Below are 26,005 nucleotides of genomic sequence, written 5' to 3'. Positions count from 1 at the left end.
TGTGGCCCTCAGTTAAAGGACACAATTTAAGAGTTTGTATTGTCACTCTCACTTAACCCGGTGAAATCTATGAATTCAGCTGTATTTCATCCAGAGAAACCTGCCTGAGAGAGTGAGCTGCTGGTGTAGAAGTTGCACACACTCATTCTGTTCTGAAGCTGTGGTTAGGCTTGTCAAAATGTACACAATCACCCGGCAACCTCATTGATACAATGAGACATTTCTTTCATCTTTTCTCATCATCATCAACAGTCACATCAGGACTCGGTGTGATTCACTTGTGTTTCCTGCAAGCTCCTCTCCCAGTGAAAGCTGCAGCGGAAGTGTTGGATTTGAATGAAAGCCTGAGCAGACCTGCCTCGTTTTCTTTCGCGTTCAGGTTTAGCCACGGGTGCTGCCATTGTATGTCGCTGGGTGGGGGTGGACTGGGCTATTGTACGCCTTTTTTATTTTTTTTTGAAGGGGGGTGGTTTCAAAACAATACTTTTAAATGGAGCTCATTGGCAGTTCCTCTGTCATTTGTTTACTCAGGCGTTCCTCTTTGATTTTAATCTCACTTCAGTTCTTCATTCAGCAAACCAGGAAATAGTCACATGCAGACAATGCACATTTCAACATGAAGGAATCCATTGCCCATGAACTCATATTTAATGAAGTATGACCTCTAACATGTGCTTTCTAGGAAATATTTACCTATTTTCCCAGTGCTGAACTAGCTGTGTGTCATGCCACCGTAAATCTCCAATCAGTGCCTGTCCAAGCACTGTTTTTAACTGTATGTTAACTGCAGCCTACACGTGGAAGACAAACAAACACCAACACTCATACAGGGAGATCCAGAGTTGAATAGACACACTTTTCATCGTGGCTGTTATCACACCTCAGGCAGTCGCTGCCTGCCTCTACCCACAGTCGTTTCCATAGAGCTGGGGAGTTAACGGATAGTATGCTCACTTTACTTGAAGAGTCAGAGTGTTTCACCCTCAAGCTTTTTCTCACCATGTTTGCACAAATGTGTCCATGTGTTTAAATGTTGGTTTGATTGGCTGGCGTAGATATGTACAGCAAAACAAAAAAAAAGGATGGTTGGAATACTTCCCATCATATTTACCTTCTAATTATTTAAGATTAAAGGAATAGTTTAACATTTTGGTTAACACAGTCGCTTCCTGGTGGACAGTTAGAAGAAAAGATATATCAGTTCATTAAATATGAAGCAGCAGCCGGTTAGCTTAGCGTAGCTTAGAGACTGGAAACAGGGGAAAACAGCTTTTTTTGTTTACTTCATACAAATACTGAACTGTAAAAATTTGCTCTTTTATTTGGGTTATGTGCCAGGCTAGCTGTTTCCCAATGTTTCCAGTCTTTGTGCTAAGCTAAGCTAACCGGCTGCTTCATTTAACAGACAGACATGAGTGGTATTGATCACCTCATCTAACTTTTTGCCAAAAAGTGAATAAGCGTTTTTCTAAAACTGTTGAACTTTTCCTTTTAAACAAGATGAATTAGAGAAACTCTCATAGTCTGGAGTCTTTAGAAGCTTTGTGTTTGTGTGTTATTGCCTGCAAACATGATGGTTAGAATATGGACGGTCTTATATTTTACATTACAGCGATTTGTTTAGCTGTCACAACCCTGCCCTTACCATCATAAGCCTCCAATACCTCTGGGGGTTTTTATAACCCAGGACAGTGCATCCTCCAGTTGCCATGAGCAACAGGAGCCAAAAATTGCTCTCCTCAAACACACCCCTCTGCCTTATCTTTATCTAACAAATTCAGCCCATCGAGGCTACGATTCACCCGTGGATTACTTTTTGTTTTCCATCTCAAAATCACTGTCTCTTGATTGAAAGCAGTTGTCTTCACAGGCATTTCCGACAACATCCACTATTGACACACACAAAGGGACTTTGGGGCTGGCTGGATGGGCCGGAGCTGCAGCTCAGAAAGTCTCAGCGTCTCGGTTGTCATGGGGTCCGTTTAAACAGTCTCGTAAAAGCAGCATGCAGAGTGACATTCAGCTTCCAGGCAGTTGTAAGCTCCTCAGAATCTGTCGCACATTGCTTTTCCCTCCGCCTCGGACAATGTGCTAATAATTATAGGGAGCCAGAGGCCTGTGTTTGCATTTGGCGGAGAAGTTGTGCAGTGGGAGGGATGTGTGTAGCAGCAATGATTCAGGCTCACAGATGTAATTAATGGAGGCTGTGCATTTAAAGTATAGCTCTTTCACACGCTTTAGAAAAAACTTAAACAGAATCTACTTCTTTTCCACTGTCTTGAAAAAATGTCACATGAGAGCAAGTGGACAGATACTACCAATGTATTTCATCTACACTTTTAATTTCATAGATGCGGTTGTGTTCGATATCTTTCTATAGATAATGGAGGCTTTTGAGGGCCAACATGTCTGTAAACCGATCTCTCATACAGTAAACTAAATTAATGAACAGGAAGTTAGTGCTAAGAAGAATCTTTTAGTGAAGAAGATTACTTTTAGCCTTGTTGTTTCAGCAGATAAAAACAATCTGAACCAAATAGCAGGAAGCTACATGATTTTCTAATTACAGAAAGATTATATTCCTCTACAGATAAAGACCTAAACTGATGAATAAATATTGAGCTGTACTTTCATTTGTGACAGGAAGTGACATGTGCTGCAACCTTCCTGTGTGACACATGGCACACCACAGCAACAGATGGACACCTTGAGATAACAAACGATTAACAGGATGGTGGAGAGAGGTACAATAGATGTGTCTGCCAGGGTCTAAAATAAATCAGTTAGAACAGGGTTAAAGTATTGTTATTCTGAAGTAAATTATAGGTCTATTAAACAGCACTGTAATTTCCTGGACTGACTTTCTGGGAAACTGAGACATTGCACAGTTTGAATGCTAAAAACCTGACTACATTGACCTGACTACAACAATCAACAAGTGCCACCATGCCTTAACACATTCTTTAAAAGCTGTGGTGATAAAACCGGTTGCACCCAGGTTAAAGGCCGCCATTCATGCTTTGTGTAATTATTAATGGGTCTTCTGGAGAATATTGTCAGACTGAACAGGGAGCCAATTACTCTAAATGTTGCTCTCTCTCTCTCTGGTGCCGGTTGGCAACCTCCCACTTACTCCAACACAGAAATAGAGTCACCAATACAACTTTCATCCCTAAATAACACACAACACTAAATCCAAAAATAACCCACCAGACACAGCCTCCCCACTGGCTCTTATTAATGACCCGTCTGAGGAGCCATCTGCTTTCGTGTAAAGCACTCAGCGTAGCTCACACCAGCAGCTGTGTGTGTAGCCTATGTGTGCTCAGGTCATGTACATGTATGGCAGGTTGTTGGCAGGTGCTCTGCGGAGCTCGGTGATTTGTGAAAGGCCTCAGCGTGCTGAAGGCAATCAGAGATGAACGTCTCGGCTCACTGGTCAGTGTTTAAGCTGAGCTGCAGTTGTCCCACTAAAAGGCCTTGTGATGTACAAGTTTCATACGCTGGGACAATGTTTCCTGTTTCTCAGAAGTTTTCTACAGTACTTTTTGAATTAGGTTATAGTGACGGTTCTCCTTGCAAGTATTACATTTGTTCAGTTATTTTTGTATATTTTGATGGAATATAATCAACATTCAAATGGAAATACTGGAATACGTAAAGTGTATGGCCTAACCAACTGGCTACAAAGGTTAATCTTGTCACATGTGCAGCAGCTTTATTTGGTCCTTTTCTGGCAGTGATTTGGCCAAGAGTTGTTTCTATGAGGTCCTCAAATGACTTCCTTATCTCCTGCTTCTCACACGATCTTACGTCATCTTTTCTTGTCTTGCCCAACAATGAGCTAAATCTAACAATACTATTATGTGCAATCAAACTGCCCCAAAACCAGCACATATTTCAAAACTATTGAAATACAAAAATATTGAAACTATACTGCTGTATGTGACCGTGTACGACAGTCTGTTAAAGCTATTATCCACAGTATATACAATCAATTGCCACAGTTTGTAACTCCATTCATTTTCATTGTTTTGCAAACAAACCTGTTTGTGTATGCAATTAGTCCTCCCTGCAGGGAGCCAAAATTACTAGCGGAGCCTGTTGTGTCCGCGTGCCCATAGAGATGGGAATATGCTGAACCATCTGCAGTATCATGCCTGCACTATGTAGGAGGCCTCCTCATCAAGTAGAAGGAGAATGGTGTGTCTCTCACACACACAAAGACACACCCAGCCGGCACGCGTGCACTCGTGCATCACAGGTAGGATTCACTGTCTTTTTGTTACAAGCACGATTTCATGCACTTACACAAGCACACAGTAATGCTTACATAGTGATCATATCATGATTTGTGTTAAAGTGATTTAATAACTCTTGTTGCTCTGCTTGGTATGCATCATACCCAGAAGTCTTAGGTTCTGCTTCACCAGTCCATCTAAGCTTTAACTACAAACAGAGGAGACGGCTTTGCTAAATGACAGAAATACCTTTTCTTTGTTTGCCCTCGTCTCTATGGCAACATTGACAAAGGCTCAGTAGCGGTCTAAATTGACTGTCTTGACTCCCATCCCTTACTTACCATTTTTTCTACCCAGACATCAGTTTCCATCTTTTAAATCAGCATCAACTAAATCCAGATTGAAGAATTCAGCCAAGAGGCGTCTTTACGTCACTGATTATAACGTTCTGGGTATAAATCCAGGAGCCACATTCATCATATATATATATATTTATAATTTTTGAATAACTATATTTGTGTATACCAGAGATCCGCTGTTATTTATAACATATAGCAGCAGAGTTACTCTCAAAAAGCTCATTTTTTGTGTATATTCTGCATGAGCATGCACTTATAAATGATCAGTGACCTTCTACGATGTTTTGCTTGAATTGAAATGCAGCCTGCCAAAAGCTGCATAATGATAGCAGAGGTAATGCATTCCACATGTTCACAATTAGGCATACAATCTCATCTGTGATTTGCTCACCAAATATGGTTTCTACATGACTTGCGTGATGCAACATAGTTGTTCGCTACTACACACTGTGGTGCAGAGTACACTACAGATTCCTTTCCAATTTGCCTGGTTAGATCCCTTTTATTCATGCTGGTGACATAAATGTCAAAGCAAGCTGCCATAAATGGACATTTTAGACTGTTATGTGCTGCTGACTCACTGAGTTGAACTACTGTACAGCATTTATGTGTCAATACTATTGTATTTTTTATGAACTGTGAACACAAATGCTATTCAGCAGTAGCAATGTGCAAGACGTGCAAGCCAGCTGAGACCTTACACTGTGATGAACTCATGAGAACTTGTCTGGCTGATGAGGCCATCATAGAACAACTTAGCTGTCAATCAAAACTGCCATGTCTAATTTCTCTTTTTATTAATTACATCAGTTTCTCTTTATCACTTTAACTGCGAGAGGATCTAGAAGACAGAACCGATGACATATACAAACAGTTTCCTTGCCTATTTGTGGCAGTGGGGAGGTGTTGTGAGCAGAGACACAGTCTATGAGCAAAAACTCAACTCTGTAACGACAAGCATCTGCCCTGCTAAGTATCCTTGAGCAGGTTGATGAATCCCTCCCACTGTTCTGTTGCTGAAATTGTTCTTTAACATCAGTGAAAAGCCAAAAGAATAATTCTCATCTGGGGATTAATGAAGCACTAATCATTAAAGACTTTATATCAGATACAGTTGATTACCGACATGGAGTGGATGTTATTCATTCAGAGCATTCTGTACATTGTCAATTCCTGGTTAGACAAGACTGAGTAAATAATCCCCACAGCGCACACTGGATACTTGCCCTGCTGATTGATTATTATGGCCATAAACACAATGAACTAAGGGGAGCAGGGAGGATTCCCCCTGCATGATGAAGGCCAAACATATTTTCTAGTTTAATGCTGAAATTCAGCCAAACAAGGACAGGGACAGCCAGAGGAAAGAGACAGAGGAAAAGGGAGAGAGCGACAGAGAGTGAGGAGGGTGTGACCTTAATCCCAGAGTGGGAAAGAAAGAAACTCACACTCACTGCAACATACACACACACACACACACACACACACACACACACACATCTGGTCCATCCAGTTTCTACTTTGTATCTCAGAGGAAAAGTATGTTGGAGGTTAAACTTCTGATACACACAGTGAAACTTGGGTAATATTGTATATCCTCATGAGGTGAGTCAACACTCCAGTTGGTTGATTAGTTACTCTGTGACTGCAGTGGGCTGTCATTCAAAGATTAAGGGTGTGGCTGTTTGGTTTTGTTTATGCTGAAGCTTATTGATGAGTCATCACCCCTATTAGTGTCATCAATGTCTCTCTGTAGTTGCAGCACTTTAGCTAATGTGTGAGGGAGGGCATGAGTGAGTTTGTTATCATATCACTCAGGTAACGTGCAAATTTGCACAAGCAAATGTTGTTTTTTTTAATGACACCGACATATGCAATAGCAAGGGCCCGCATCACCACACACTGCAGAGTCATGCAGAATACTGCATGGCGCCTCTGTGCCTTACCCTGTGTGCAAGCCACTACATGTTCCACCAGCCCGCCAGAACACGAAGTAGGCTACTGTTCCAGATGAAGGCAGCCGTGCCGCTGTGGAGACTGGGCAGATTCTGTTACTGACACCCCAGCTCTGCGTCCTGTCCAAAAAAGCCTGCAGCGAAGGCTTTGCTTGCTGTCTCATCAAATAACAATGAACAGCAACCAGGCTTTTGGAAGAAAATGTGGCAAGTATGCGTCAAGGCAGCTGTATCAGACCCAACTGTAGGTCCGCGCCCCCTCCATGCATATTACTCTAAACACCCAACAACAAACACACATAGTGGAATACCATGTGTGGGAGTTAATGGACCAATACACACGTAGAACTGACACAAAATTAATGTAGTTTCACATGACTAACTTTATAGACTGGAAAGTTACTGAAGTGCACTGCCCTCATGTGGTCACAGTATTATGAGTAAGTACATAGACACTACTCTTTTCTGTGTGTGTGTGTGTGTGTGTGTGTGTGTGTGTGTGTATGCATGCGTGAAAGAGAGAGAAAGCGAAAGAGAAATGGAAGTGTGGGCTCCAGCCGGCCTATATCTGTCTCACAACTCCCACATGAAATGCAAACAAGAAGAAAAGAAGGTGTCTCGTCTGGGGTGCAATGGTGACCCACATCTTAGCTACACCACACCCCTCGAAGCATCTCATTACGTCAGACTCCATAATGACCCACGAGATAAGAGCTCTATGATTTCCACACATGAAATCAAATGGCCTAGTCTTTTGCTATAAATGTGCCAGTACGCCTCTACATGCCTGGGTATGTGGGCACTTCCTCTGGATTTCGAAATGCCTCATTTTATTCTATCGGTGGGAGCCAGCGTCTCATCAAGGCTTCATCCATTTCTTGTTCCATAGGAGGGTTCACGCTTAAGTGCATTTTGCTTATTGAATTATGAATATGTTTCTTTTCTTCTAATCGCTAGAACGGTATTTCACTGCGCCTAATAACCCGGGAAGCCCGCATTTTCCGTGTATATCTAGTTTTGACAACTATTTTTGAGGTATGTTTTGAAAGACCACCCCTACAAAACATGGTATGCCCCACTCCCCGCCGTTAGCCGTTGTTGTATTTTATGCTACCGAACAGATATGTCGCGATACTAACTAGCTACACACTGGCATTAAAGCCATGAAAAGATGCTCCTTCACGGGATTAAAACAGTAAAACAAACAACAAGAAGTCTGGAAAAACTTTGCCCAACAGTACCCAAACTTTGATAGACTACAACCCAAATCACTTCCCTACTGTTTCGAGTGTGTTAGCATTGTTTTATCTCACCACTATTGCCATTGGACGCGTTTTTTTCTTCTGGAGCTGTCCAGTCTGATGAATTCGCCGAAAAAAGACGGAGATGATGATGTGCCCATTAAAGACCCGGTAAAATACGGCGAATTGGTCATTTTGGGGTAAGTCTCTTAAAACCTAAACCGATAGTAACATTGTGTGGGACGAAGAAACGCTCCAGTGGCAAATTAACGTTGAATATGTAGCGGCACCATCAGCACAATAAACCAACAGATGACGTGTGAGTTCAGGTTTAATCCACTGCTCTTATAAAAGACAGTTTCTTTATCGTCGTTTTTCGGATACTAAAGCCATTGATACTAACACATTTTAGCTCATTTCATTTATTGTACCCTGCCGTCGTTCACTACTAGACTATGGCTGTGTAGTCATGTTACAAACTAACTTTATGTTCCGATTGAAGGCATATTCTCCGAACCTATGCCACCGTATTGTTTCCGCATCATGTATGGTGCATTTGAGTGTAAAAGGTGCTTAGCACATAAGGCTACTACGGATGTAGCCCCTTTTTCATCAATGGTTGTAGTGGGGGTAAGCAGCGCTGGATTGCTCAGGCTGAAAATCCCAATGATGTCATACTATGCTGGATCTGAGATGGCTAAAGCAGGGCTGAGGATGATATCATTGTCTGAAAAATGCATGCATCTTGCTCATATTATTTAGTCACAAAGCCTCTTTTTATTACTAATTAATAAACGTCGCAGCCAGATGACCACCCATGCCAAGGAAGGAGAAGGAGGAGGAGGAAGAGGAGGAGAAAAGCCCCTCTACATCACCAGCACACAGTAGGCAGGATGTGCTGATGACAGCCACCAGCTTCCACAGCATTTCCACCCCTGCAGCTCCACACTGTGCAGGATCTGCAGGGACCAGAAATGCCACAATACACACACACACACACACACACATGCACACACATGCACAGTCATATCCAGGCTTACACAGGCCTCCCTCTTGCCCTGCAGAGCTTCCTGTGTATGCCAAAGATAACTGACCTAATGGCCTATCTCTTCCCCTCCGGCTGAACATGGAGTGAGGAGGCTGTGGCCCGCCTGCTTCAGAATACTGATTAGCCGTCCTCCTCGTCATCTGGCTGTTTGAACAGAGCAGTCCTTTACATCCTCGGATCAGAGTAAGGAAGCGATAATTTAATGCCAATTTTAGGTTAAATGGCCATGCAACTTAAACACAAGCGTGGCCCGTGGTGTGTGCCACAGCTCTTAATGTGCCTCATTGAGGGTTGAAAATGCATTTGTATCAGGTCACTTTAAAACTGTAGTGATTAAGGTTTGGGTTGATGAGGCTTGCCGGCTATTATGGGTATCATCTCTGTGGTTTTGAACAAGGCCTAAGTGATGTGATATTGTTATAGCTGAAATACTGTTATGTAAAATGTCACAACCTGATTACAGTGGTAGGCAATATACTATTAATATCAATATTAACATTATTACATAATGTAGGTGATATCAGATCCGGATCAGTGGGATTTAGTATTAGGTTCAGGCCCAGTTCATCTGTCCCCACACACACAGCAGGTAACTTTCACCGCAGATACCAGGTGTCAGATCAGGCTGTTCTTTTTGCTGCTTCCTGTCAGATATCATGTTTTCCTGGCCTGTTTTGTGCAAGTGTGGTTTAACTTTGCATCTGTCAGCCTTGATGATCACATGCCCCGTGTGGTCGATGCTTCACTGCGGGCCATGTGATCTTTGCAGTGGCTGCCTGCCACCGCTCATTGCCTCCGTTAGCCTGGACACCGTGTACATCGCTGCCCTGTCCAGCAGCCCCATCAAAGCTCAACTCGCTCATAACCCACTTCCCATCACTATGCAAACACCCGCCCGTTCTCTGTATTTATCTCTCCCACACCTTTGCTATCTCACCCGTAACCCCTCTCAACGCCGTCCCTGTCGCATTCCCCCGTCTCTCGCCCAGTCCCTTCCTTGCCAGCCTCCCAGTGTTTTGCTGAGTGCTGACTTTCACAAAGGCAGGCCTCCTCGGTGGCTCGCTCTCAACGAAAATAAACCCTGTGTCGAGGGGCAGAAGGAGTGAATATTTCATATTGTGCTTTAGATGTACACACATACATAAGGCAGGCCAGCACTGCACAGGCAAATCATACTTTGTGGAGCTGCTCTTCCGGTGGCCTTTACTCTGGACCCTCGTCTCTCAGCCTTCTCTCTCCCACTTGTCTCCCTGCACCCTGCCCTTTGCTTCATTTCATTCATTGAGCTTTAGTTTTCTGTCTCTAACACTCACGATAGCTTCTTACTTCTTTTTTTGCTCTGTTTCTGTCAAGGCGCTTGCTACTTTTTCTTTTTCCTAAATCTGATATTCTCTCCTGTGCTCTCTCATCCTCGGTCCCATTTCACATCTTCTGCCTTTTAACCCGACCCCTCAGAAGCCTGTCTTCATGTGTCTTCATATCCTGACCCAGTCTTTCTCTTGTCAGCCGGGGTCCAGTTTGAATTGAAAGGCAGTGAGGGAGCAGATAGCACTGAGTCATCTTCTGTGATTGGACTCCACATTTAGAAAATATCACAAGTAAAAATGTGGCCTGACTGCCAGCCCTGCTCTGGCTTTATGGTTGTTACAGACAGGAAATGAATATTGGTCCTGAGATTCATGGAAGTATAGCTCATTAAAAATTCATAATGTCAACAAACTGTTAGACACACACACAAATTGAACCACCAAAACCAATTTACACATTTCTACTAACAAAATGAGCTGCTATCACTGAAATAAAAAAAAATGATATACATTTTTCTTATTTAGATAACATAAGAAAGGAAAATATAGGAAAAAGTTTTGCAGTCAACTGCGGTTTTCATGTTGCTTTTGCTACAACTCAGGTCCGAAATGTTGATGATTGGCCTGTTCAGTTTGTGTCTTATCTGGTTACATTTTAAAACAAGTTTTTGTTTTCCAAATGATATTTAAGGATAATTCCAAACTAGAACAGAAAGATATGTGAACGAATGTTAACTGCTGTTTGGGTAGCTTTTATCTGTTGGCGATGGCCACGCATTGCACTTATCCATAAATTGTTTGGGTGATCTATTTACATCTAGCTGATAGCATTTAGGTGTATTGAGACACTGTGATTTTACACTCATTTGTGCTTTATTAAAACACAGTTTGTTAATAATTGGCGATAGCGAAACTTAATCATGTTCACAATAGGCCTCCAACAAACAATTATTTTCATTATTAATTAATCTGCCGGTTATTTGCATGACTAATGGATTCACCATTTGGTCTATAAAATGTCAGAAAATAGTGAGTTCACATATTCAAATGTTTTGTTTTGTCCGACCGACCCAAAGATATTCTGTTTACTGAATTGTTTCAGCTGTAGTCCAGATGAACAATTCTGCTTGTATACTGTTTTGTTTTATTCGGGCTGCAGCTGAGGATTATTTTCTTTATCAATTCATCTGTTGATTCTGTTGTCATATGATCAGATGTAATGTCTATGTAATGTCACAAATAACAAAGTGGGAATTTGTTTTTTGTGACATTACATAGACATTATAATTTACCAAAGCCATGAGTGATGTCTTAAAACTGTGGACAATTTGTAACAATGTGAAATGAAGAGATGCAAGGACACCTTTGCATTTGAAAAACTATGACCAGCAGATTATTGGCATTTTCATTTCATGAAGTAATTAATTTAATCAACTTTCAAAATTGTCATGAATTGATTTCCATATGAAAGACTGCTTGATGAATCAATCCTAGTTCCAGCTCGTACAAACATTGTCAAAGCAGGCAGTGGTTTCTTCAGCCCACGCTGCGAGGCTGCTACAAGACAGATCAGAAGAGAGCCAGACCAGATGCCCTCTGATCTGATCAAGTCTGAAGGCCAGCAAAGACACTAACTGTCCCCTCTCAAAGTCTTCTTGCCCGCTCGGTATCCTCTGAATAGTTTTTAATAAGGACCGTGCCCTGCTGATTAGTGAAAAGCCTAAAACCGGCGTACTACCTCCTGTGAACTCAAACTGTGAAAACGATGTTCAACCTGGCTTCAAGAAAAAGTAGTATTTTAGTCGGTGCTGGCACCTGAAAGGTTTTAACATCACGCCTCACGCATTTCCATTAAAGCATGAAAACTGAGGTCATCTTAAAAAACAAAAAAAAAAGATATTGAATTATAAAACACTTGAGGTCTGGAATACATTATTTATTCTCTCGTAAGGAGACTTCAAAGCAGAATTCAGAATCCTAACTGGAGCGTTTACTCAAGGCCATATGGTTAATGGTGTTGTGCGATGGTGACGTGAAAACGATTCTGTCCTGCTGCAAATGCCTTTCACTGTAAAAAGAGGTTAGATGAAGAGCAAGCTCCTCTTCAGTAAGCATGGGCCTCAAGTATAAGCCGAGTGAGTGGGATCAAGTGGCAGTTGTCCTTTTCATTGAGGTTCGGCAGTTGAACTTTAATCCCGGATGGCCCGAGTGTGCTGCTTTAATATATCTCAAAAGAATCTGCTGTGATATAGCCGTAAAGATGCACAAAATAATTTGAGCTTGCACTGTAATTGCAGTTATTTCCTCAGACGTCTTGGCAGCGTCAATGGAATTTTATTTATAGCTTTCCCACAAGTGATGGCAGATCACAAATACAGTGTGCAAACAGGGAGATAACAGCGTTTCTCCCACCATTAGGCTTTCTCAATAAAGCTTGAGGACCTGGAAGTCTCTGGGTCTGAGTCGTGTTCTAGCCTCGATTAATCGAGCATGATGTGCTGGTGCCTCGCGCTCATGTTTTCATCCTGCGCTTGGTTTTTTTGCCCTTCTTTTAGGTACAATGGCTCTCTTCCAAGTGGAGACCGTGGGCGCAGAAAGAGCCGCTTCGCTCTGTACCGAAGGGCCAAGGCCAACGGCGTCAAGCCCAGTGCTGTGCACATCCTCAACACACCACAGGACAGCAAGGTGTGTGTGTGCATGTTAGTGTATTGTATGTTTTATCAGCGTGTAACATTATTTTCCTTCCTGTGACTCCCTGTTGTTCTATATAAATGAACCAGAGGAAGGATGACTAAGCATGTGGACTGATGAATGTGGGCTGTCCATCCTTGTGTGTGTGTGTGTGTGTGTGTGTGTGTGTGTGTGTGTGGGTGTGTGGGTGTGTGTTGTATGATGATAAAGATAAAAGATAAATTAAAAATTCTATCACTTCCAGGTCATTGTCACATGCTGCTATCACATGCAACATGAAAGTATGAAGCTTTTATTTTATTCATGTAGGTACATCTTATGGACTTTTGAGTAACAGTGTAATTCAGTCCGATGTTTGTTCTGTCAAGACAACGAAAGACTTTTCCAGAAGACAAGTGCATTAAGTCTTGCTTGTTGCTATTGTTGTTGCAGGCTGTCAACAGCAGAGGGCAGCACAGCATCTCTTTCACGCTGTCCCGTAACCAGACGGTGGTGGTGGAGTACTGCCATGACAACAACACAGACATGTTCCAGGTAACACACCGAGGAAATCAAGAAAACAGGGTCAACCTTTCAGACATCCTCCTAATGTCTTGTTTTGCAACAAACGTAATCCTAGAATTGTTTTTCTCCCAAAATATGCTGTTATGTAATGTCATCAAAGGAACTTCTACAGTAGGTAGATAATTTTGGTTCAGAACTGTGACCATTAGGAATAAAGACGTGTGTGGAAAATCTCCAAAAAAGTCAGTTTTTATACACAAAGTTCTGCTCTTATAATAATATCACATATTTATTTAATGGTGAAGTATCTTTCACTTAGCAATAAAAGCCACAATCATGTGGGAAACAAAATTCTTTAGGTTGTCCAAAAACCTACATGGAGCTAGTGTGAATCTAAAACTATTAATGATTGTGTAGTTCTGTATAACAATAGCAATCACTCTGAAAGGCATTTGTTTTGATGAATGGTGTCTGAGGCTATCAGTGAATTACAGTGAGCATTTCTCCGTGCTGTACTCTGCAGATTGGACGCTCCACAGAAAGTCCCATTGACTTTGTGGTGACGGACACCTCTGGAGGGGGAAAGGAGGGGGAGGACCCCTCCATTGCTCCCAGCACCATCTCACGTTTTGCCTGCAGAGTGGTGTGTGAACGCAACCCACCTTACACTGCACGCATCTACGCCGCCGGCTTTGACTCTTCCAAAAATATCTTCTTAGGGGTGAGTAGACTGAGCATCCAACCAACAAAGGTTTCTAATCAAAGGTGTATTTTTGGAATTAGTATTGGTATTGAAGTAATTTAAAATGCTTATAAACCTCGTGAACAAAGATAAAGCTAGGGTTTGACAATTCGCCATTCTTTTTTTTACCTTTTGTAAATCATTTGAATTTGATCATGAATGATTTATATGTCTGTGCCACCACAGGAGAAAGCAACCAAATGGAAAAACCCTGATGGCCATATGGACGGCCTGACCACCAACGGGGTGCTAGTGATGCACCCGGAGGGGTTCCCAGAGGACCCCAAGCAAGGTCTGTGGAGGGAGATCTCTGTTTGTGGAGATGTGTACGCCCTGCGGGAGACACGCTCTGGACCCAGCCGGGGCAAACTGGTGAGTGGCTGCCTGTGTGGCTACCATGTCCACGTTGCTTTTCAGCCCCATCATCAAGGTTTGTTTTTGGTTTGATTGTAAGCATGTGTGTCTGTCTGTGTATCGATCTCTGCAGGCGGAGGGTGAGAGCAGTGCACTACGTGATGGTTCCCTGGTTGACCTATGCGGTGCCACCCTGCTGTGGCGTACAGGTGAGGGGCTCATGCGTGCTCCCACCCTGCGTCACCTGGAAGCACTTCGCCAGGAGCTCAATGCGTCCCGGCCCCAGTGTCCCGTTGGCCTCAGTACACTGGCCTTCCCCAGCCTGCCACGCAGCCACAGGTAACAGGATGTTGCTTCATCTCCAGTAGCTAGCCTATAAAGAATATATAACTGCCTCTACAATGGCCGTGTTCTGTGTTCGCCAGGAGTTCACACAAAGTTAAAAATACTGACAATTGATGTGTTACTTCAGCCTTGAAGAGCGTCAGCCGTGGGTCTACCTCGCTTGCGGCCATGTCCATGGACGCCACGACTGGGGCCAGAGATCCGAGGGAGTGGAGGAGCCAGGAGAGGGCGATGGTCCCACAGCCCGCCGAGAATGTCCCCTGTGCAGGAGTGTGGGTCCCTACGTGCCCCTGTGGCTGGGCTGCGAGCCTGCTGTGTACGTGGACGCTGGAGCTCCCACTCACGGTTTTGTGCCGTGCGGCCACGTCACCTCGGAGAGGACAGCCAGGTACTGGGCCGAGACCCCGCTCCCCCACGGGACGCACGCCTTCAGACCCATCTGCCCCTTCTGCTCCACTGCCCTCAGCACCCCCGGCTGGACACGGCTCATCTTCCAGGGCCCCATCGACTAGTCGCCACACCTCAGCAAACCCTATCACAGTAACAGGAAGATGCCTGAGCTTCATTCGTGTTGCAAACGTTGATCAGTGTTCAGTATGGATAGGTAATCGATTAGGAGTGTCATTTTCACGTTACATAAGCATGTGTGTTCTACACTCAGGTCACGCATTCAGAGTGTATAACAAACACTGTCCATCGTTGTTACTGAATGAAGCCCAAGGCTGAAGAACCCTTTCCCTTGTTTATCCTTTGATGCTTGTTGATTGGTATAAGATCTGGAGAATAGATGAAAAAACATGACAGAATACTTACTCTAAACTCTACGTGGTGTCCAGTCATTCCCACCAAATACTACACAAGCTGATTTCACTGATTGCCCAACTTCATAATGTCATAAGTAAAACTGTATATATACAGGAGCTTAAACAATGCTGCTTGACCCTTTTCAAACCATTATAATCACTCCATTATCAAATGACACAACCTTCCACTAATTATATACTATGTCAAGCCATGTATGAAATGGCATGTAGCTTTTTGCACATAAGAAAGGAATGGCCTTTTCACTCAGTTGATCTGCAGCGTCTTACACGTCTGCGGCGTCTGTGTGTCCTTGTGGTGAAAAACCACATCTTGCACTTCTCGCCTGCCTGATACCCGACCACTACTTAATTTCTAAAAACTTGTTACTGTAATTGTTGTGAAATGCTGCCACTCAGTCTTTATTAGCTGTGGCAGCTCTTTGATCACCATACAATATAACCCATCTGGCCTCAGCTTCACCTTTATTTCACATCAAGTCTCTGTTTAGATTTGCATGCTGACTCTGTTTTCCTTCCTGAATGACCAGCTGATTTATATTCATGGCTGTGTCCTCAGCAGGCCGTATTAACTCCTAACTCCTCCACAAGGTGAGATCACAGGCTTCTATTCAGCGTTTCAAGTTCCAAGTGATTCATGGAGGGAAACATATTAACCATTAACATCTGAGCATGTGCAGTTTTCATCTTTTGTCTTCATGTATCCTTTTAGTGTGAAATCTATGCAGAGAGACCCCATAAATGAGACTCCTTGTGTAGTATCAGGTTGGAATGAAAGCCAGCAGATTCTTTGATTATCTCTGAGGCACCAGAGGGAACACACTAAAGAAAACTGTATGATCGCACCACACAGAGTTCACCTGCGAAGGCCAGATCTTATCCTGATTTATCAAGCAGACCAAGGATAAGCAGGGGCTGGGAATGAAACCGGGTAAAAATCCACTTCATAACTCTCTACAGCAATAATAGCACTCCCATAGATAAGCTAGATGTTGTGCTATGTTTAGCCAAGTGTTAGTGGTCACTTCAAACATGGCTGAAATGGTTTCCAGGTTAAGGGCTCAACCAGAGGCGTGTTCAATGTCATGATTTATGTCATTTCCAAATGAGGTCTTAGACCCGTGATCTAAGTGTGTGTGATGTAACCAAAGCACTAGAATCAGTGATTAAACACCTGACATGTATTTAAATACTCATTTCAGATGCACTAGCAGCCTAAACACACAAAAATGAGCATGTTTAGGCTGCAGAAGAACACAACAGCTGTCATAAAAGAACATACTGCTGTTAATTTGAACACACTTCTGGTTACTGAATTATGCTAAACAGGGTCCATGTTTGTATGATGGAGTGTCAAAAAGGTTTGACCTTGCTTAACCTCAAAAGATGACCTTTTTTCTTTTTGGGTTTCAAAGAAAACTATTTTGTTAGGAAATGGGGAGGGCTTTTTTTGGGGAAGCGGGAGGAATTCTTTTAGATGTTCAGTGTTAAAAAAACAAAACAACTATTTTTCTAACTGATAATTGGTTTTAGTTAACTGTTGTTACTCAGTGTAAGCAAGTTCTGTATGTTTTCCGAATATTATCCGTGTGGTAGATATAGGAGAGCTTGTGAGTGAGAAAACATTGCCAACACTGTGTCCAACAAACACACACTTAACACACTGCTACCGTAAAAACATTGCCCAGACAATGAATGTAGCCAAATACTCAGGCTATATTTAGCCTTCCCTGGTGCTCATATTGAATGGTCTATATTGTGATACTATTTTTGTAACTGAATATTATGGTGTAGCCTGGTGAACTAGCTCGAAAAAGTCGGATACTTTCAATAATAGCCTCAAGTGTGGAAGACGTATAATTGATAATACACACTCACGTGGAAATTGTGTCTAGCTTGCATGTGCTGAACGTACACATACAGTATGTACACTACACACACACTTACTCGAAAACTTTGCACGGTTGATTGCCAACCTGTTACACATGCTGAGAGCGTTTGCCGCAGACCAAGATGTCTTCCGAGTTCTCAGCTGTCAAAACTGCAGCATTTCTGTTGTTGTTGTTTTTTTTTTTTGGAAGACCTCTCCAAAAGAAAAACAAAAAATAGAGAGAGCGAGCTTAAAAAAAAAAAATCCTCATACTTGATAGATGCGTGATGTTTGTGAATGAGACCTATCGAATCCCACTTTGTACAACTATGCTAATATTTTCCACCAAACCAATTCACTGCGGAAGGATGTCCACACCAAGACTTGTTTTCATTTTGTATTTAGACCGAACACGGAACATCTCAAGCTATTGAAAGTCAGCCTGCTGATTTCAAAATACTATGTTTTCCGTTTGAAGTCTAAATACAAGCTTTAAACTCCCTACAGTGTGGTGGATAATTGACGTAGTGTTGATAATTACTGTAGCTCAGGATTAGTGATTTCAGATTCACGGCTGGCAAGGCCCGAAGGAAGCCTGGTAGACGACACATAAACTAGACATTAGATGTCAGAGTAATCATCTAATGTGATGGCCGAATGATAGAGGGCATACAGTAGGGTAGATCACCACAGGTCTAGGATCAGTCACATATGGGTCTTAATAAAAGGGGAACAGGCTGTGAAAACATCTCGATCAGCTGCCCTTTACTAAGCACGCCAAATCCAGTGAATCCTGCTTTTGAAGGTAATATATACAACAATTCATGTAACGCCATTGGCATGTGGATGGAAGAGTCGTTGCAGCACCCTAATTGGCTTCTAGTTTATGACCTGACATATTTATTTAAGCTGATTTCTTTTTACTTTTCCTTTGTTTTATTCTTGGTTTGAACCCTCTTTGGGTTATAGGTGTCCATATGCAATTTCCTTTCCCTTGTTTTTAGATTTTAGTATCGGTGGATTTTTTCGGACACTATGTTAGCATCGGGTTGTTTAATAACTCCAGTAACATCGTTAGCTCTTCTCTAACTTTGTTTTATATTATATGTATCAGTTGACCTTCATTCCAGATAGCAAAGCCTCAACCTCTGAACTTATGAACTCATCTTATCAAAGGTGAGTGAGTAGCTGACATGTATTATACAGCGTAAAAACCTCACAGTTAATAATGCATTCCTTTTAAATACATCTGTGTTATGTACAGCTATTTTGTATTATTTTATATCATATTCTTCTGTAATCGTCCGGTGCACAGACAATCGCTATACACATGTCAATAAACCTGTAAAAGTTGAATTTGCTCTGTTCTTCTGGTTGCTTTGAATGACTTCTCCTTCAGGGTGTGAAATACTGCAGATCAGCATAAAGTCAGGAATGTGCTTATTGTCCAGAATACAGTTCATTGTATTTAAATGAAGCAAAAAGTAAAGAGGTGTGCTTCTCGTGTGCTGGTGCCAGCAGAGGGCGCTCTCCACCAGCTCTGCAGCTGACAGTGGGGCACACACACTGTGGTGAGGTTGCTCTTGAGTTGCATCACCTCTTTAAAATAATCAACCGTTTTAATGAGCAGTTTTGGCAGTCATGTTCATCACCACGCAAAATGTGATAAGACGCCGCAAATGTCTGCAAAATTACAGAACGCTTGATTTAAAATAGCAGTTTAAAAGACTTAAGTTCGTTCCTTTGCAAGGAATTCAGGGTGTCTGCTGAAAGACTCCTGCAGACCTGCTGAGAGTGGTGGTATTCAGAAGTTTGTTCAGAGACGATTTCACTCTTGAACCACGGGGAGGAGGCTTTTTTCTTTCTTTCAAAGATTATGAAGCCTATTTCATGGGTATGTCAGCGCCACACTATATTTAATCTCTTCCAAAGCATGGGAGGGAGAAAACCAAAAGCCTGCTGAAACTCTATAGAAGAGACAATACGAACATAGTAAATTCTGGCACATGTTAAGATATGCTGTAATTTAATAAATTGTAATAAGTGACACATGTCCTTATGGGTGAGCATATTAACACATTTCTCATTTCATTTTACAGTTTGCTAAAATGCTCCTATAATAATTAAAACATTTTTTCCAGTTTTCAATGCACTCAAAAAAGTAAACTTTGCTGTTGAAGGTTAAATTAAAAATGTTTCACAGTATTAACAGGTTTAGGGATAAAGATAGAGTATAGCGTTTTTTGGGAGGCCTTCACATTCAAAGCACAGAACTTGACTGATTAACAGTGAAAAAGTTGTTTTGCAGCTTGTCCTTGACACTTTAAATGAGGGCAATGTCTTTGTGACTTTAGCCTGGTTTCCACCCAGGGATATATTTTAATGTGGGAGAAACTCTCTATGTTGTTGCTGACAAAATATGACTGATTTGAATTTGCCAAATAATTCATCTGCGCTGTGCTTTAAGTGCAGACAAGAGAACAGAGTGACAGCTGGACGCAGGGGAGAGGAAGTGTCTGATGTTGTTCGTTCAATTCTTTTTTGATTTCAAGGCTGCATTACCAATCAGGTGAAGTGGGTAACTGTCCCATGGAGGTCCCCAGACCCCCAGGGGATCCCAAAAGCCCCAGGTACTCTGTGTAGCAGATTAATTAAACTTTCTTTGTTTAAATATACTCCTAAAGCACAATACCAACTGGCAGGAGGCCTTAAAGCTGCACTAATCAACATTTTTATATAAACAGTTGCTCATATACAGTTATGAAAGGGGTGACTTGTAGGGATTAACCCACAGAGAAATATTATGCGACTGTAGTTCCCCTCAGCTCTACACAGAGTTTTAGCATCTTTCAGCTCACTGTTTTGGTTTTACGGCCTGCAATTTTACTGTTTTGGGTTCACGCAACATTCTCATCAACATTGTTTCCAGCAGCGGTATGTTGCTGATATTTTCATTGAAAAAAAAAAACCCAAACAATGTATGCTACCTGCTCAGCGCCAAACAGCAGATTGACAAAATTAGAGTGAATGTTGGATTTATTCATCAGGTTGGCAGAAACACAACTCCAAAGGAACGTTAACGTTGCTCTGTATCTCCTTAATGTGTAAATATGCAGCTAGTTGCTAACACGTTAGCCACATCAACTTTGCCCACAAGTTATGCCCAGAAGTGTTATTGCTGCTTTGAGGTGACTCCTGCTTCAGTACCTAAACTTGGGGCAATTTGTGTCAAAATCTAGCTGTAGTACTTTTATAATTTAAGATTATAAAATGAAATATTCCATCATAGGAAACACTGTACATATGGCACAGAGAGGGAAGGAACAGGGTTAATAGGGGGCCAGCAGCTCACTTGCAGGTTTATTCTGCCATGCTCAGTGTGTGTGTGTGTGTGTGTGTGTGTGTGTGTGTGTGTCATGGGACATAGCATAGATGATGGAGGCAGGGTTTAGCAATAGAGTTCAATTCTCAGTGGAGGGATTTGTAGGTTTTGATCCAAGCTAATTAATGTGAAACCCTCAATGGGGAGTAATGGGTATCCGTGGCTGGGAAGTTTGAAGGGGACTGTGTGTGTGTGTTTTCATGCATATGTCTGTGTGCGTGCATGGACACTAACACAGTGTATGAGCTTGCGCAAGTGAGGAGCATGTGAAGGCGTCTGAGTTGGTGTGTGTGTGTGAGTGAGTGTTAATCAACGACTCGGAAATCTTCCTCTCCGTAACTCTCGGCGGACTCACTCTGGAGGTAGCAGGGGGCGTTCATACCATTGTTCCATCAATCCACCCATTAACTACAAACACTGGGAAACTTTAATTAAGCTGGGGCCACAGACGATTAATTAACTTTAAGACTTTCATTTCTTTTTTCTCTCCTTCTACACATTTCACTAAGTCACCGAGCCATAGAAAGTGTTAATTTAGCCACATAATTTACAAATCCAATTAAAGCCAATATTAAGGCATCACAAGCTGCTGTCCTGTGTTCTCTAGTCTTATAAGACTATTCTCTTTTGTGGCTCGACTAGCAGTGAATGCCAGCACACGTAAGCTGAGCAGAATGTATTAAACAGGGGTTAAGAGTTGTAATAAGTTTGATTATTTTATGGAGTTTATTATGCAGTGTTATCCTGTTAGGGAGGTGATGTTGTGGCAGCGGGTTGGTAATCCGGACTGTCTTGTGTCTCACCAAGTGGTCCCCCACTCTGCCGCCATGGAGGCTGTCTTCACACGTCACTGTTTGAGAAGGGAAGGCCCAGCCTGGATGTGACTGGATGAGAATACGACAGAGGAGGGAATCTGTTTCAACACCTGTCATATACAGCTCATTTAAGCCTTCAGGAATATACTTCCTCACTGTGGCAGTGATGAGAGGCCTGCTGATGATGCTACTTCAGTTTCTACCAACACTTTTAACCAACCACCAAACCCCGCTCAATTTTATTTTAATACATTTTATACATACATCATTTCAACATTTTACCTTTAATTTCATATACAGCATTATATGTCACCTGTCATTTTTCTGGGCATTAGGGGGACTTTACATTCTACAATCATAAACTTGCACATGGTGGGTATTTATTAGTTTTGAGTTTAGAATGATGATAACCAAATGATCACTAATCGATACCACTTAAAATCACAATAACAATAATATTGAATTCTTGTCTACCCAATGTTGCAGTATTTGGCAACCCACAAACTGTAGACTCTCTGACATCCCTGTAGGTTACTTCCTGACTACCTACTTCCTGTGACTGCTTTCATCTTTGCATATCTTGCCAAGATCTTGAAGACATGATCTTCATAGTTCCAATAATATTGCAGTTTTTCTCCACACTTCGGAGAAAGGTCTGGCTCAACCCTTTATCACTCTGGGATAGGGGGAAAACGCTCTGGCTTGTTTGGATTAAACCAATCACAATTGTCTCGGCCAATGGCCGGCGTATCCCAACAGCCTACATCCGGGGAGTCAGTACGTTAATCAAGCAGTGGAAAGCCCCGCCCACCTGCGTCTTGTCTCGAGTTGAATTTTCTCTGCGCTGGTTTTCTTCACATAAAGGAACTATGTAAGTTTATCCTTACTACCAAAAAAACCCCAATATTTTGAGTTCCAACATAAATAATATTAAAAAATGTTTAACTTCATCTTGTTTTTCTCCATTTGCTCTGGCTGGTTTTGTTTCTAGTGAATTCTCAACAACTAATGTGATCAACTTCATGGCTAGCTTAAATGTGTCAACTGTAACTAGCTAGCTAATGTTGGCAAGAGCAGTTATGAGGCCTGGGATCTTATAGGCCTGATGGTTTGGTTTCTGTGGAGTTCTGTTATGTCATCTCATGTTGCTTTTATTCACATATATCACAGTGCTGATTTCCAAACCTATTTTATAGCTGAATGGCTATAATAGCTTTATAATGTGACTCACCTTTTTAGCAGTGTTTGTGATTCCTGTTTCATGGAGTCTCAATTCTACAGCTCTGATTTAATGTGTGATACGAGTCCCCTTCCTGGTTGTTTATATTTTCTACTTGAAACTCAGCTAATTTATCTTTCAATTGCTGTTCCTGTTTCATTTGTATCTTGCTGTTGAAACCGAGCTAATTTGTCTTTCGTGTTTCCCATTTTGATGAGGGAAGTGCTCCAGCAGTGGCGTCCCTCTGCTGCTAAATGAATATAGGCCAAACGCTCCTCTGTTCCCACATCTTCCCAAAGTTTCTTCTTTTCCTCCCTGACGTTGCTCTCGCTCTCAGCGTGACCAATAACAGCCCCGAGGAGGCATCGCTGTAATTCCCTGTAAATGACAACTAATGAAGATGGTATTTCCCCTCATTACTTTGTGTCTTTGAGGGGGCTGGGCTGTCAGTGGCTCTCGGTTGATGCAAGCCAGTGTCACTTTTATTTTACTCCCTGCTATCCACTCATGGTTGGAAAACTTAAGTGTTCCTCTTTTCTTTTTCCCTCTCCTCAGCACCTTCAATGGGCAGGGATGAGCGCTCTCCTCTTCTGGCTGTATCACACACACGCTCAGTTAGCATCGCATGGTAGGTGAGAGCCATTTTGAAAACATTTCTCATTACACCTTATCACTGGGGCACAGAGGGGGGCAACATGAAGCAAATTAGAGGGGTGAATGAGAGACAGAGAGCGAAGGAAGGAGGGAGGGCTGGAGACATCAAAGTGTTCCTGCTCTATTTAAATTGAGTGATCTTGTGTGAAAGATCCCCACTACATAAAGATTAACCCCATCCTCCTTCCCTCCCACACACACACACACACAGCTAATATCACACACCCACTTACCCTTGGATTTATGTGTCAAGGGTTAATAACTATGAGGATGAGGACACTGGGGGGGCGTTCATGTGGGGTGTTTCTGCAGATGCCCATCAATGTGTGAGAGCATTATATGTAGTATATGTAGAATGTGTGTATGTTTGTAGGCATGCGAGGATGTTGGTGTGTACGAGTAGAGAGGGGGAAGAGAGGGAGAGAGACTGGGTGCACACAAGCAGGGAGGTAGACATCACACAGCAAGTGCGGGAGAGGCTCAGTTTCATCTCAAACCGACGGACTGACATGTTACAAATCCCACCAGCAGCAGCACTGAACAGACCTGCCAGCACTCCTCAGGAAAAGGCTCACACACACTCACACTCAGAGACAGACAGAGAGGCGGCGTGAGAGTTGATCTGTTGCCTGTTTCCCTCCAGTTTCATCATGTCCTTTAGCTAAATGCAAATTGTGGTCCCTTTCAGTACATTGTAGAATGTGAGAGTAGTGGTATCTGTATGCGTGTGTGTTTATGAGCCTTTCATTTCCTGTCTGTCTGTGTGTGTCTTTCTGTGTGTGTAGGTATGTTTCTCTATCTGTTTGTCCCTGTTGTCTTCAGTATATGAAAGAGTGCGTGTGTGCATCCTGTGTCTTCCCCAAGTGTGTGTGTGCCTGCTCAATCCTGCCCGGTGGATTAGTGACGTCGGCGGAACTCACCCTCTCCCTCTGATAAGGCCACGCGCCGCTGCCTCCCGCTCTCTGCTCCCCGTGCTCAATTTCAGATAGTGCTAATGGAATCTGTCCTGCGCGATTGTAATGCGAGCGAGACTCATTTTCCACGGAGCTTGGAGCTGTCAGCTTGGCAGGACTGTTGGGAGGGTTTGGGAGGAGGAGGAGGGGGAGAGCCGACGAAGAGAGGGTTGATGGGAGGACGAGGAAGGAGAGGCTGATGAGGAGGGTGTGCGAGTGTGTGTTTATGTGTGTCTGACGTGTGTTATGGTAGGCCTCCTCCCTCTTGTCAGGAAGCTGTAGTGTAGCTTCCCACACGTTGCCCATCATGGTGCATATCTGTGCACACATAAACGCACACATTTCCAGGTCTACACTACCTAGTTAACATATGGTGACTTAAGTTTTTGACACAGCACAGGTTGGATTAGTCTTGTCTATCCATGCAGATAGTTTTGGTTTGAAGTGTCCAAGTTATTAGATATTAACGGTTTTCATAGGAACTATTTTATTTTGTCAGTGTAAAGTAGTTCCAGTGAAAACTGTTCACAGTGAGATCTTTTGATTATTCAGATAAACAAGATTATTGTTATGTTGCTGGAAGAGACACGTTGCTGTTGATTTGGTATTTTGTTTTATGTAATTTTTCAATACTGTGAGCGCCCTGGAAAATTATGCCTTTTACCTCCATTGTACAGGGGTGGAGGCAGAATAAGAGACAGATATGTTTAAACCTGGACACATTCTGTGGCCTTCATCAGTGGATGAAATTTGCTTAGTTGTCATTAAAAAATGTATGAAGTGGAAAAAGTCAAAACGCTGACAAAATGTGATTTGTTATTATTATTTTGGCTGTAAACTCCCTAATACAGTAGACCTGTTTTACAGCAACATTTTGACTAGTCATGGTAGGCAAGGCACAGGTGTTACTGATAACATTAATGATGGGGGCCATTTCTTCAATGAAAAATGTAATAACCGATTATATATTATTAGGTGCATTTTAAGTGTTTCATGATACATTTTTAACAAGCATCTCTGCTGTGTGTACTACGCCAACGATAAACACACCCACAAACATGGGTTTGATCACCTAAAACTGCGATAGTGTCCAGTCCAGATGACCCACCATTGCTGACATCTGGATCCATCTTGGCCCATCATCGTAACTTTCCCCTGACTAATACTGGTTTCTGAAAGGACCATTTTACACTTCAAAAATCAACTTGTCAGTTCTCTCTGGTGAACAAACTGCATGTATGTAATGGGGACACTGCTTCTAAATAATATAATATTATTAAATAACCTGTACTGCAGCTCATTACAATTGTTACATTTTTAATCGCAATATTACTACCAAAATCAGTATAATAACTGATTACAAAAAATGGTTACAGTGTGCTCTCAAAATGTGTATTACATTATAGGCCAGTTATTACATTATCCGTTTTTATTTCATTTTTGTGTTATATTATCAGCAGTTCTTACGTCAGTTTCTACTGAGGCAAACATTTTTTTGGATAAA

The 26,005-nt window shown here is 42.3% G+C and overlaps 1 protein-coding gene across 1 annotated transcript; it reads left to right on the top strand.

The window, feature by feature from the left end:
- Nucleotides 1–7,913: 7,913 nt before the first annotated feature.
- Nucleotides 7,914–15,661, top strand: LOC139302021 (E3 ubiquitin-protein ligase pellino homolog 2). Its single transcript, XM_070925571.1, has 7 exons — nucleotides 7,914–7,996; nucleotides 12,707–12,836; nucleotides 13,275–13,376; nucleotides 13,870–14,067; nucleotides 14,275–14,460; nucleotides 14,576–14,781; nucleotides 14,915–15,661. Exons 1-7 carry the CDS (start codon nucleotides 7,917–7,919, stop codon nucleotides 15,297–15,299), a joined length of 1,287 nt encoding a protein of 428 aa, XP_070781672.1. The 5' UTR covers nucleotides 7,914–7,916; the 3' UTR covers nucleotides 15,300–15,661.
- Nucleotides 15,662–26,005: the final 10,344 nt, after the last annotated feature.

Source organism: Enoplosus armatus, chromosome 19, assembly GCF_043641665.1.
Source record: "Enoplosus armatus isolate fEnoArm2 chromosome 19, fEnoArm2.hap1, whole genome shotgun sequence".
Taxonomy (NCBI): domain Eukaryota; kingdom Metazoa; phylum Chordata; class Actinopteri; order Centrarchiformes; family Enoplosidae; genus Enoplosus; species Enoplosus armatus.
Note: the sequence above shows the minus strand (reverse complement) of the source record. Positions and strands in the feature narration are given on the sequence as shown.

Excerpts from the sequence above, each read along its gene's own strand:
- LOC139302021 (XM_070925571.1), top strand. The coding sequence starts at position 7,917 with ATGAATTCGCCGAAAAAAGACGGAGATGATGATGTGCCCATTAAAGAC. Across the intron at positions 12,837-13,274 it reads ACACACCACAGGACAGCAAG|GCTGTCAACAGCAGAGGGCA; the intron begins GTGTGTGTGTGC and ends TTGTTGTTGCAG. Across the intron at positions 13,377-13,869 it reads ACAACACAGACATGTTCCAG|ATTGGACGCTCCACAGAAAG; the intron begins GTAACACACCGA and ends TGTACTCTGCAG.